At 35.9% G+C, this 14,190-nt stretch overlaps 1 protein-coding gene and 1 long non-coding RNA gene across 3 annotated transcripts in view; one reads left to right on the top strand and one right to left on the bottom strand.

The window, feature by feature from the left end:
- The window catches only part of LOC138683548 (uncharacterized), a 313,882-nt gene that overhangs the window by 185,758 nt on the left and 113,934 nt on the right, over nt 1-14,190 (top strand). The window lies entirely within an intron of this gene.
- Nucleotides 1-14,190, bottom strand: part of LOC138683544 (rapamycin-insensitive companion of mTOR-like) — a 105,989-nt gene that overhangs the window by 15,064 nt on the left and 76,735 nt on the right. For both annotated transcript variants that reach the window (XM_069775521.1, XM_069775523.1), the window contains exons 20-29: nt 11,833-11,968; nt 11,024-11,223; nt 9,906-10,032; nt 5,965-6,129; nt 5,433-5,509; nt 5,243-5,321; nt 2,598-2,707; nt 2,377-2,464; nt 1,494-1,586; nt 412-518 (exon numbers count right to left, since the gene is read on the bottom strand). In XM_069775521.1, coding sequence (XP_069631622.1) covers nt 412-518; nt 1,494-1,586; nt 2,377-2,464; nt 2,598-2,707; nt 5,243-5,321; nt 5,433-5,509; nt 5,965-6,129; nt 9,906-10,032; nt 11,024-11,223; nt 11,833-11,968 — 1,182 coding nt within the window. The remainder of the gene's footprint in view (nt 1-411; nt 519-1,493; nt 1,587-2,376; nt 2,465-2,597; nt 2,708-5,242; nt 5,322-5,432; nt 5,510-5,964; nt 6,130-9,905; nt 10,033-11,023; nt 11,224-11,832; nt 11,969-14,190) is intronic.

Here is a 14,190-nt window from a genome sequence, read left to right as displayed (position 1 = left end):
TAGAAAAGTACTTTTTTTTTTTAAAGGACAAACATTAATGCAGTAGCAGTATTAGGCAAAAGACCATCTATTTATGCTTTCTTTTAAAGATTCAAAAGAGATACAGAATAAAAATGATAGAACAATAAATTGATTCCAACAGAGCTATAAATAACAAATATTTTAATTGTTTTTTAAAAAATGAAAAAAGTAATATGTATCTTTTTTCATAGGTTTCATTTGCTTACTGCATGTTCTTTTAGACTTCCTATACAATTCTGAGATTGTATAGGACTGAGATTGATCAATGATCTTTAATAACTGATTTCCAAGTAAGTGGCAAAAATATAGTCACATAAATTAGGTACGGCTATTTGAAAACCTACTGGAACTACCATCTGTAAATTTTATGTATAAATCAGATACACATACCCTCTAACGGAGAGAACCTCACAATGTTGCGCAAGTGCCATTATATCAGGAATTACATTCTCCTCTTGAAGCAAGTTAAGACCCCAGTTTGATGATCCAATATTGCCCTGGAATAAAACAGTTTGTCAAATAAGTTTTGATTTGTGTGATCTGCAGCACTACCAGTGTAAAGCTTTCGACATTTTTATTTGTTGGTGGTACAGTTTCAAGCCATAACTTCTCAAAGCAATTAAGAGATTTGAAGTCCCTTTTTGGCATTTCCTAGTCATACAAATCCAAAAAAGGACTTGGGACACTATGTATAATACCTAAAACTGGTCACAGCTAACTACTACATATTCCTTATTTTACCAATTCTACTAGAGCCAGCAATGTGATCTTGAATTACTCATTTTCAATTCTTCTTAAACAGGCATTTTATTACATACCTACAATATCTTCCAGTAATAGTCACCTTGGACAAATGTTCCAAAATAAACTTTGGGAAGAAAAGAAAGAGGCTGGCAAACAGTTGAGGTGGCAAAGCAACTTTAGAAGTGTAGCTTGGATAGGCTCAGACACTAGCTTTTCCCCATATTATCCCAAGTACCAGGGATGCCATGACCATATATATTCACACACATCAACAGTGGCAGAGCAACTTTCTTCCAGAAAAACTGAATTTTGGAACACCACAGTAAATATATTAAAAATAGACCACAGCAAGTGGTAACCACAGGTTCCATAGTAATACTGTTGCTACATGTGGCAATCTGTTCTTTTTATTTGGTTTAAAACAAAAAAACAACAAAAAAAACCAACAACAGCAGCAACAACCCCCTCCCAAAAATAAAAACGACAAACCAAAACCCAAAGAAAGAAAGACAAAGCGACTATTAAAAGACTCAGAACAAAACAGGTGCAGTGAACAATTTTCATCTGAAAGTCCAGTTAAGGTACTTTCCACTAACTTGGAAAGTCATACACATTTTATGACAAAAACCCTAAATGATGATTTTAAGGGATTTTGCTTAGTTATTTCAGAATCAAGAGTCATAACAGGACTCAAACAGCTGCAAAAAGATTGTAAATCTATTACTAACCAAGGCCCAAAGGGCTGCTTTCAGCTGCTTAATTCCTTCCCACTTATCCAGCATTGGGGAATGAACAGTGTAAGTTAGATCTGTAACAATATTCTGAAGGAGAAAAATAGAAGAAAAAATATACTCAGTTGAAAATGAAAAGGAGAAGACCCCAGTAAAACAGGTTCTCTTGCAGTTTTAATAAAGGTAAAGTGCTAATTTAAAGTATGTACACTAAAATAAAATAGTAGTAGTTCTAGCATAATAACCATAAATTAACAGCAATAGTAATACAGGTAGAAAATTTTAACATTACCACTGACTGCATCAGGTTAATTCAGATCTTATAAAGATAACAGATTAATCAGATTAACATGCTACAATATATAAGCTTTCTCTTGAACTTTTTGACTATTATATACAATTAATTACATCATCTTGCAAACCCACGTTAAAAGTCAATTTATTCAAGCAACTATGAATTGGCTTAGGGTTTGTTTTCTTAGCTCTTCAGGATATTAGAAAGAAGATTTTATTCCCTCATCTCCACGTTTTTGTATGCATAGGATAGGCACAGTTTTACTTGCCAATATACAATTCACTCACACACAGACTGAAAAATTATTTCTATTGGTGAGTTGCTTTCCATTCTAAGTTTTTGCTAGCCATTTTAAGAAAAAAGTTGCAAGGTATTTCTCTGATATTTCAGTCGTCAGGAAGGAATTTTACATGAGACTAGATGGCAAAGACTGTCTTCACAACTTTTTGGCCCCATGTAACTTGAGACTTTCATAATCTACTTATTTTTCAATGACTGTTTATATGCCATATCTTTTAAAACATATTTAAAAAGGGTTACAATACTCTAAAAATCTTTCAAGTTATAAATAGTTATTATCCTCACCTGAGACTCCAATAAATGGCAGCCTGTTTTATGGTGCACCAGTTGGCCATAAAGGTGAACTGGCAGGTAGACATGTGGTCGCTGTAATCTGGTAGAAAAAGAAATCATATGTTTTCCCAGCAATTCTGAAATTTTCTTTTAAAATAAATTACACTGCAGTGTAATGCAATGAGTTACTCTTGAATTTTATTAGACAAAGAGGATTCTTTTGGAGAGTTTACCTTTGGTTGCTCCGACGAACATAGTTATCACCATCAACAGGTTTGCGATAAGTTGTGAGTGCTTCATTAAGTTGTTCTTCAATCAATTCAACATACTTTAAGTTATATTCCTAAAAGACGACAAAGGTTGAGAAAATATATTTAAGGTGGTTAATGTTTTTATAGTATGGTACTTTATAAGGAAGGAACAACTGAAGTGCTCCTTAAGGAAGGCTGAATTTCTTTATGATTTGAAGGTGAGGCTCACCTAAATTACTGCACTTCATACATACAATGAGTTTGCAGAGAGTTGACAACTGATTCCATAATTATTTCAGTGAATTTGTTAAAAAAGGAAGGAAGGAAAGAAGGAAATACGTCACATCTGACTAACCCGAATAATCTCAACAGACCACCACGCATTTCAGTATTCCTAGAGAAGTGACAGCTTATAAAGTTAGTAAAAAAATTGCCTAAAAGCCAACAGGAATGCAACCAAGCACTTATAATCAATTATAAAAACAAAATAACGTATGAAGAGTTTTATTCTAGTCATGACAATGATGCATTTTTCTTAATGGGTCTTGTGTCCCTATTTACTTCCTAACAGCATAAGCTAATTCTATCTTCATGACATCTAGATTTAACTTTAATTAGCAACAAACAAGAGCAATTGTTCTCAGGGTACCCAGCCCCCTGAGCTGGAAGACAAGAGACAGGGAGCAGAATGAAGCCCACATAACCCAAGGGGAAATGGTTAGCGACCTGCTACACCACTTAGACACGCACAAGTCTATGGGGCCAGATGGGATCCACCCAACGGTACTGAGGGAGCTGGCGGAAGTGCTCGCCAAGCCACTTTCAATCATTTATCAACAGTCCTGGCTAACCGGGGAGGTCCCAGTTGACTGGAAGTTAGCAAATATGACACCCATCTACAAGAAGGGCCAGAAGGAGGATCCGAGGAACTACAGGCTTATCACTCTGACCTCGGTGCCAAGGAATGTTATGGAGCAGATCATCTTGAGTGCCATCACGTGGCATGTACAGGAGAACCAGGTGATCAGGCCCAGTCAGCATGGGTTTATGAAAGGCACATCCTGATTGACTAACCTGATCTCCTTCTATGACAAGGTGACCCACTTAGTGGATGAGGGAAAGGCCGTGGATGTTGTTTACCTGGACTTTAGTAAAGCCTTTGACACCGTTTCCCACAGCATTCTCCTGGAGAAATTGGCTGCTCATGGCTTGGATGGGTGTACCCTTCAAAGGGTAAAAAACTTGCGGGATGGCCAGGCCCAAAGAGTTGCCATGACCGGTCACGAGTGGTGTTCCCCAGGGCTCAGTATTAGGGCCACTTTTGTTTAATATCGTTTTCAATGATCTGGATGAGGGGATCCAGTGCACCCTCAGTAAGCTTGCAGATGACACCAAGGCAGGGTTGATCTGCTTGAGGGTAGGAAGTCTCTACAGAGGGATCTGGACAGGCTGGACCGATGGGCCGAGGCCAACTGTATGAGGTTCAACAAGGCCAAGTGCCAGGTCCTGCACTTGGGTCATAACAACCCCATGCAGTGCTACAGGCTTGGGGAAGAGTGGCTGGAAAGCTGCCCAGCAGAGAAAGACCTGGGGGTGCTGGTCGACAGCTGACTGAACATGAGCCAGCAGTGTGCCCAGGTGGCCAAGAAAGCCAACGGCATCCTGGCCTGTATCAGAAATAGTGTGGCCAGCAGGAGCAGGGAAGTGATTGTCCCCCTGTACTCGGCACTGGTGAGGCTGCACCTCGAGTACTGTGTTCAGTTTTGGGCCCCTCACTGCAGGAAAGACATTGAGGTGCTGGAGCACGTCCAGAGAAGGGCAATAAAGCTGGTGAGGGGCCTGGAGCACAAGTCTTATGAGGAGCGGCTGAGGGAACTGAAGTTGTGTAGTCTGGAGAAAAGGAGGCTGAGGGGAGACCTTCTCGCTCTCTACAACTATCTGAAAGGAGGTGAGGTGGGTGTCAGTCTCTTCTCCCTAGTAACAAAGGATAGGATGAGAGGAAAAGGCCTCAAGTTGCACCAGGGGAGGTTTAGATTGGACATTAGGAAAAATTTATTCACTGAAAGGGTTGTCAAGCATTGGAACAGGCTGCCCAGGGAAGTGTTTGAGTCACCATCCCTGTAGGTATTTAAAAGACGTGTAGATGTGGTGCTTAGGGACATGGTTTAGCAGTGGACTTGGTAGTGTTAGTTAATGGTTGGACTTGATGACCTTAAGGGTCTTTTCCAACCTAAATGATTCTATGATTCTATAACCAGAGGTGACAGGCATCTTGAAAAGTAGTATTCCTTTCCATACTTCTCTAGATAAGACCTTGCACAACAACCCATTTTGAAAAGTCAGTAAGTTACTACACTCCTGAAATATTTGCTGGAATATGAAAATTATATAAAGGCCTGGGTAAATCAAAAGCACACACGTACAGAGGAGCTATGGAACTGTAAGTCCCTGTTAACCTTTTTCAACAAAATTGTAAGTCACTGAGGCAAAAAAATGTATTGGCATTAGCAATACAGATATATGAATTTACAGTATTTTTAATAATCTTTTACCTTTTAAACCTGTGTATTCATACCCTTCCTACTCCTAATTTCAAGTGAACACACACGTTTCATTCTTAGTATTACCTTTTGCCACTTTTCCATTTGTTTTGTTACATAACCTCTTTCATTTAGATACGAAAACCCCTTTGGAATGGACAGAAATCTGTAAAATAATATCAGACAGTCAGTACTCCACTCAACTCACATGATTTGAATGAAAACAAACACTTATTGTTTCCACAGTGTAAAATCAAACAACATATTCAACATTTACCTTAGGAGTAGAAGCAAACCTTTGTCTCCAAGGTGAGAAAGAGCTGGTTTCATTTGGATAAGGGCATGAAGATTGGCCTAAAATAATTAAAAATGCATAAAGAATATCTGAGCACTATATAATTCTGAAAACTACAACAATTACAACAGTCTGCCAGCAATGAGATGACAAGTTTTTCACAAAAGGAAGTATCAAACAGCACTAACCTCATCCTAATATTATCCACTTTAAATACCTTCTGTCATTAATATATATCCCCTTTACAAAAAGTATAATGATCAAAATAGCTGAATTAGTCTGAATTCATCTTTAAAAGTAAGCATAATCCAGAAGTCTACATTTTCTTGTCATTAATACTGCAGTATTTTCAGCAAGGGGTCTATAAAATATTATGAAGTCCATCAACGACAATCAAGAAAGGAAATCATCAGTAGCTTCTTGCATACTTTTACTTTGCTACTGGGGGAGGGGGTAGGGAACAGCTTACAGAGTAGCATACCAAAAAGAAGTTGAAAAGGGAAAGGATGCTCACCTTGTCTTCACATGCCTCATCTAGAATATCAAGTGCCTCAGAAGAAATAGTTTTATTTTTATCATGTAACTGGGTCACCAGTAACTCAATCCCCCAGTTGCTGAAGAACTCTACGTTTGCTCTCAGTAATACTCGTAAGTGTTTTGTTGCATACAACCTGCAGCTCTGCAAAAGTAAGGAAAATACTTTTCTGAATGGAAGAAAAATAGCTAATGTTGTTAATGATTTATCACTTTTAAAAATACCATATTTTTTAATTTAAAAATTACCATATTTTATAGCAAGTAACTGCATTGCACACCTTAATGCATTAAAACTACACTCTACTTGAGAGCTATTTCTATCTTATCAAATGGGAAATTTGAGTCTGAGATCACAAGTAATCTGGTCACTGCAAGTCTCCTTGGAAAGCCCTTATCAATTAGTTATTCACTGTGATGGCACCACACAAATTCATCAGGATATGCAGGAGAAATACCTCGTAAATGACCAGTGCAATTGCATATACTTTGATGTATGTAATGTTTTGAAAAATACTTTAACAAACAAATCTTAGAACCTCTGGGGAATTTATTTTAATAAATTTCAAATTGTCTCCCAAAAGTATCTGATCTTCAAAGCTTCTCAGAAAACCTTCTAAATATAAAAATGTTATTTTCTGTAATAAGACAGTTTCCTAACACTTAGAGAAATTCATAGTAGTAAACTAAGTGACAGCAGAATGAAGTACCTTGTTAGTTCCTGTACTGCTGTTCAAAACTTGCTGAATAAATAGCATAAATTGATTAACATAATTTTTATTAGAAAAATTACATGCAAAATAGAAGCAAACAGGCTTAATCTACAAGAATTTGTTCTGGAGTAAGCATAGAACAACCCTGACAATGTATGCTTACTGGGAACGGTGTTATCTTTACTTAGACAAGCATAGTTATAAAAGACAAAATCAGGTGCCCAAATCTTTCTTCAGGTCTTCAGTCCTTACACCTTTAAGGTTATGACAGCTATAACCAAGTAAATTTTCTATATGTTAAAATATACATTATCTGTGTTGGGATGCACGTGAATATCTTTACTCTAAGAGATAGATGAATTGGTCCAGGTTGGACAGTGCTACCTAGGTTAACAATATCTTCTGGATTATTTTTTTTCCTCCGGAAATACTTGGCAAGCAGGACTTGAAAGAAAATGGGAGTAGGAAATGTGAATGTGCACAGTTAATTTCGAAAACCTTGTCTCATTATTTCAACTTCAAGTATCATGTGCACATTTCTATTTATTCAATATACAGAGGCTTATTTTTTGGGAGGCAGGAATGACATAACACAAGTATCAAGAATGACTGTGGCAACAGTGATTCGCAACTCTGATCTAGGCTGCACAACTGTTTTGAAATGGCTTGCATCCCGTTAGTGGTATGCCTTGTATGTGGAATAGATGACTAGCAGCATACTTATTAAAGATGAGAACAAGAGCTATTATGCCAAAATGATCACTTGATCTAGATGTTAAGCCTACAGAATAACACAAAAATGTGAAACCAGAATTCAGTGTCATGTTATTCAAGTGTTAAAATCTGTCTATAAAGAATCATTGTTACTGCTATAACTATACTGAATGGGATACAGAGAACAAAAGATAATAATCTTCACTTCCTGAAATACTCCCTGAACATGAATTAATCTATCCAGATAGCTAGTGCAGAAATAGCATAATTTTTATTTTCTGTTTGGAGAAGGAAAAGATGAAGCAAAATCCTGGAATGTTTTTACTTTTGACAGGAACCAAAAGGAAAACCAGTGTAGAGGATATATGAGGAAACAGGCATTCCCCTCTTTTCCCCAAGCATGAACTACATGAAAAACATAGATAAAGCCCTGTACTATATCTGTCAGAAGATTCTTACTTTTAATAGTAAAGGTCTTTGTGACCCATAGAAGTGATGACACAAGCTGATTACATACAGCTCAGCATAGATGCCAGTAGATATAGGATAAATCTACCTCTTAGCCACCCATGAAGATAAAAGGTTATGAACTGCAACACTTGAGGACACACTGGCTACTCTGCTGTTTCTACCGTGAGCTGGCAGAAAGGCAGCTGAGGCAGTATTAATTTGCTTCAGCATGAATGACCAAAGCACATGTTGAAATAGGTTAAGATGTGCTTCTGCTTCACTGATCTGCAAAGATATTGCTCTAGAAATGTTTTTGTTGTATATAGTCACCCCCAAAAAGCTACTCTCCCCTTCTAACGGTAAGCTGACTACAGAAATGACTTTTCCTTGTTCCGAGACACTCATTAGCAAATGGCTAACAAACCTGCTTCACAGCTCTGGGTAGCTGTAAAAGGTGTATGAGGCCATAACCTTAGTTAACTCATGAAAAAGGGCATCTTCAGCTCTTGAAATAAACAGATACTAAAAATAAGATATTTCATTAAAAAAAAAATCTCAGGGAATTAAAATTTCTGAAGGGAAGAAGCCTTACTGGAAATGGTCTTTCTCCCTTACAAAACACAGCTTTTTAGAAATTATGCCCAGTTCCATGCATTTTTATTGCTTTTAAACATAATTTAGAACCCAGAGGCAGCATACAGAATCAAAAATCACAATTTGTCTTCTGGATTCTGAATTATTACAAACCATTCCATAGGCATGTGCTTACTATACAGGCTCCATTCATCCTACACCGGGTCCTCATCAGAAGTCCTTGAAAAGGGAAGGTGGAAGGGCTTGCAAGTGCCTTATTTGAATTTAACTGCATGTTCAATTTTAATCTTAGGATTCACTTGTCCAAGGTGACAGAATGTCAGTTCTGGTAATATTAAAAAATATATTCTCACTATGGGACAGAGCAGTGAGTGGTATAAACTGCACCAAGATTCAATTTTTTCCCATCATGCTTGCTAAACACGAAGAAATAAATCTTTGTTTGCTGTTGACAATGCTGCTGTTTCAGAATTCCAGACCGTAAACCCCAGAAAATGGCAGATACCTTCCCCTAACATCTAAGCAGATGTACTTCCAAATTACTCCTCGGTCAGTGGAACTGCCCATGCAAGTATCTGTCAGTTCAATATTTCCATATTCTTTCTGGTATCTTATCCTCTCCGAATTGACTACTATTTCCACCTCACACGAATATTTTAGTTTCTGGAAGAGACTTGTAGTTTTGCCAATTACAGTAGCTCAAAAATACCACTTATACCATTAAGGATACAGTTAATATACAGTTAATATCAGAACAATAAAAACATTTTATCCTTTGGATTAGCTTTTTGCACTTTGATCTTCTATTGGGAGCACAAACACCAGAAACACTAAACACAAGCATTTTGTCCAAGAGATGATACTGGCAATATTCTGTACACCAAGCATTGTCAAAGGGTTCTTCAAAAGGTTAGCATTTTGCCTTTTTGACAAGTAGTAGTCAATGACATTTTCTCCTCAAAATCTCATCAGTTCAGTTTCCACCACTGTTCCAGGAGCTACAGCTTCTACTCAGTTCCACCACAATAATCTCAATCATTATCAAAACGGTACCTATCACTGGAAGGTTAACCTGCTTATTACTGCTAGAAATACACATTTCTGTTTGTGAAAACAATGCCTTCACCACTGATTTAGGATATCCACTGACCTAGACAATAATGTTATATTTGGTTTACATTTGGTTTATGCATTTAAAGACTTTAACCCCCTTCATACATGAGAGAAACATCTGTTTGAATGACTTAATTTCTTGAGCACAAATACAATACAAGGTGTGAAGTCCACAGCAAATTCAAAAGCTATATGAGTAGAAGTTTCATTTCTCTAAATGCAAAAATAAAAACCTTTCTGCATATATGTTATCTTAAAAATTAAGTCATGTACCTTGAATAACAAAATAAACATCCAGTGGCAAATAACAATGGAACATAAGTTGAATCGAACTTACATCAGTAGCTGCTGTCAGGATTTTAGAAAGAATGACTCTTGCTAACCCATCTCTGCTGTAATCCAAACTAGAAACAGTCAATTTTAACAAGTGATCCTGGTTCTTCAAAGAACAAAGATTAAGAAGACTGGGGGGGGGGGGGGGGGGGGGGGGGGGGGGCGGAGGGGATAAAAAATTAGTTTTTGAACCCACTCAAACCCACTTATTTATTCAATCAATAATTTAAACTTAAGTACTCTGAATTAGATTTTCAGTCATATAAAAGCAGAAGAATGCAAAGTAAGGTCTCATATGAAATGGAGTGATTTTAAACTGTTACAGCTGTTAAGAGTCAAAGAGAGACCAAATAATGCACTAAACTGCAAAGGAAAAAAAAACTCAAACCAACACTTTTTTATAATTGCTATGTAATAGTTTTGTCAGTATACTTGGATTGGTGATTATGAGTACAAAAATAAATGTTCATGAAGCTCTGTGAACAATTCCACATTGTAAATCATTCTATGTATACAGCTTGCCATAAGGTTAGTCCTATTAACTGTCTAGATTTTATTGTAAATTAAGTATTCTGTAGCCAGTAAAAAACTTGCATTCTAATAAACAATGAAAACAACAATTAAAAACCCAGAGTACATCAAAACACCTGAATTCTTTTAAAATTTACTATTTTTGAAATAAACTGGCCATTGGCCAAATTACTCCCAAAGGAAGGTAAGTTTATTTGTACCCAAACAAAATTTTTAACTCCACAGCTTCACTCAAATATATTGGACTGAAGTTTAGGTACAACATACATCATCACATTTCACACACAGTATGATACCTACCAGTTTTAACATTTCAGTACAGTATCATCCTTCCTGATACTGATTTCTGTCAGGTGTGGACAGGAAAAAGCAAGCTATTTTGTAACACAATCACCCATATTTGTTCAGTAAGAGAGACTAAAAGACCTCTTAAAAAAACACCAAAACCCCCACAACTGAGGATCTTTATTTGAAAATAAATCAAAATAATTTTAAAGTTTTCAGCTTTATAGACAGTGGTCCTCATGCAGTTTACAAGTTTCATAACAATTATTCCTGTAAGCACAATTCAAAAAGAATAAAAACACTCACCACTGAAACACATTACATTTTTCGAGCATTTTCACTCCGTGAGGGTGACAAGAGAGAGTACCAAAAAACAGAAAGTAGTGCTGGCTAAGGGTATTTAGTAACCCATTATTTTGAAGACTACGTTCAGGTTTCATTCCTGATGAAGAATTGAGCCAATTTACAATATCTTTAACCAATTCCTCCAGGTAACCTTGTCCATCCTAACGAAACAAAGAATAATAGCATTTACTAGTAACAGAACTGGGTCTCTCTTCTTTACTGAAATCAATCATTTAAAATTTCTTAAAATGTACAAACGCAATACAGATACAAAATAGAAATGCTGTTTGGCAAACACAATTCAGACTAAAGAAAAAGGTTCAAGGCAAATAAAAGGAATTTAACTTGGAGATATCTTAGGACCAATTCTATTCTTTCCAAGAAAAGGATTGTTCAATGACGTTTTCCTCTGGCCTGAGGCATAAAAGTCTTTAGCACACAAGAAGAAAGGAGGCAGAGAAACAAAAGGATATACATAGAACCCCCCCCCCCAAAAAACCCAACAGAAACAAAAAAACCCACAACCAAACCTTAAGTTACTTTTAATAAAGCTGTATTTAATAAAACTCCTACTTAAACACAGTCGTCTCCCCAGTGTCTTACCTGGACAACTCAAGATTTTAAGTTATATTTCTTAATTACACTGATCATTTTAGGTTTAACATCCAAAGTCTACAGAAGTCTTTACTAAAATTAAGGTTTTTTCCTCTAAGTGGCATACAGCAGCGCTACTTATTCTATCTCCAGTCTTGTAGCTGAAAATTTCTTACCTCTTCTGATTCAAGAAGAAATTCAGTAAACTGACAACCCACCACAGTGAGCTGCTTAGCCTTGGCATAGTCCAAATCCAGATTGGCATACAGTTTACTGCTAGGCTTGTAAAAATATAGCAATCTCCTTACAAACCTATGGAAAGTAAAAAAGAATTTGTTATTTTTCATTAAGACAAGGATAGTCTCACATTACAAAATGATGCTAGTATAAATGATATTTTATCACTAAATTATCTTATTGGCAATACATTTTCAAAAGTTATTAAAAGAGAGTAGCAGGTATCAGTAATGAGTCTATCCAGACACGATTTCAGAGATGCAGCTGTACTGTTTGTTATAAAGGGTTTTCTATGACATGACTTAAAATAAGCAAAGGAACTCAAAATCTCTATGCTCTTAGAAGCCATAGCTTCCTTCTCATTCTCATGTTTATAATTTATTCTGCTGTAATTTATCCTGTGATGAGTTTCAAAGACTATACTATCTAGGCTTACAAAGGGCTAAAGAAGAGTCTGTCTTAATGTTTATGTGACATGACTTTTCTGTAGCTATAATAGTTAACACTACTGTGAAAAAAAAAAAATGTTCTGCCAGAAAAAGGCCATATTTATTCAGCAACAGTATTTTCATTCACCTCACTTAAGCATTTCTGAAGCACAACACAGTGACTGCAAATGCAGACTCTCACTCAGACTTTCTGAAACCATGGTGAACAATATAGCTTGAATTTTGCATTGCAGGAATAAATCTTCAGCAAAGAGCTTCCCCCCATCAATTCTTTGCAAAAAAATAAACACATTCGTGCTTTAAAAGAACACAGAATGTTCTGTCTGAAGATAGATATGTCAAGCATTAAGAAAGCGTAACTAAAGCACTGCCTTTAGTTAGAAAAGTGAGAGTAAGCAACTATCCCAACTCCAAACACAGGACCAATTAAAAAGGAAATCTGAGGGCTTCTTTAAATTTTGTCAAATGAAGTGTATTTTATTCTGGGTTATTAACAATAAATATATATTATCACACACATTTATATGTGAGTGTATATATACATGTATACTTAAGTGTGTATATATGTATATACACGTATACATGTATACACACACTGCATTAAATGTATCTATGAAATGAAGGGATCTATATAAAAAATATCTTGAATTTCACTTTAACAGCCATAAGATCATCACAAAAACACTAACAGTAAAAGAAAAAAAAATCAACTTATGGAAGGACAAAAATTTACTTTACACTTCAGAAACAAAGTGGCTGAAAATTTTTTATGATCAGCAGTGAAACTAGAGATTTGGGGGTTAATTAGTTATAATTAAACAAGAACAACAGCATTCTAAAGCCATTAAAGCATCTAACCCACAATCCTGTAGAAAGGATCAATCAACTGTAGAAGTTTTATAGTAATTCAATCCTAGGTTTTCTCAATTTATTTAGAATTAAATTATTTAGGCACCGAAGAATGCTTGAGTGCAGCACAAAAGCAGGGAACAGGAACACTGTCCCAGATAGGTAGGTAGAGAAGTGGATGAGAGTGTCACAGCCAGGACTGCAGATTTTCCTTTAGAGAAGCAATGTTATAAACCACCAGATTTGATAAATAATCCTTTACCACAAAGTACAGATTAGCAATTAATGTTTAGGAAAGAAAAAAAAAATCAGAAAAAAAACCACAAATGCAAAATTAAATTATTACTATGATTACAATGGGACTACCACTTATGCTGGGAACACTATATAAGTTGCCTGATTACTTTTTAGTAAAAATTTAAAATTATGCAGCGTGAGCCTTTCAGGATATGTTTTAGCTTTAGGTCTTTCCTCAAATTCATGTAGAAGTAGCTTTCCATGCCTACAAATACAGAACTACTCTTCAAAGTATTTTGTTTAATCAAATCAATTTCTGAAATGCATGTTAGAAGTGACATCCAAGAACTAATTAGTAACACTATTACCACACATGCACAAAAGTAATAATGCCTTAATGCCAACAGACATGAAAGGAATCGGAGCTGTACTGATTGTCTTTTCAAATCACATATGCTTCCCTTGCCATTAATAGCAACTAGAAATAACTTCCTCTTGGTTTTTGATGAAAGCTATAACTATATAACTGTACAACTGTAGACCTATTCTGTCAAAATTTGTCAAGTGTTGACATCAAACACTAATGTATGAAATATCAAAGAGGTAATACTTTAAGGTTTAAAATGAAATAGGGCATTTGCAAAGCCAATATGATTCTTGTTTAGGGAATAAATATATAAAGTATCTGTGCACAGAAAAGAAACCACTAAAGCTTAAAGACCTGTTTATTTAAAGCAAATATTGCAATTTTCATTTTTGCTG

The sequence above is a fragment of the Haliaeetus albicilla genome, chromosome W, assembly GCF_947461875.1.
Source record: "Haliaeetus albicilla chromosome W, bHalAlb1.1, whole genome shotgun sequence".
Taxonomy (NCBI): Eukaryota; Metazoa; Chordata; class Aves; order Accipitriformes; family Accipitridae; genus Haliaeetus; species Haliaeetus albicilla.
This window is presented reverse-complemented; position numbering and strand designations above follow the sequence as displayed.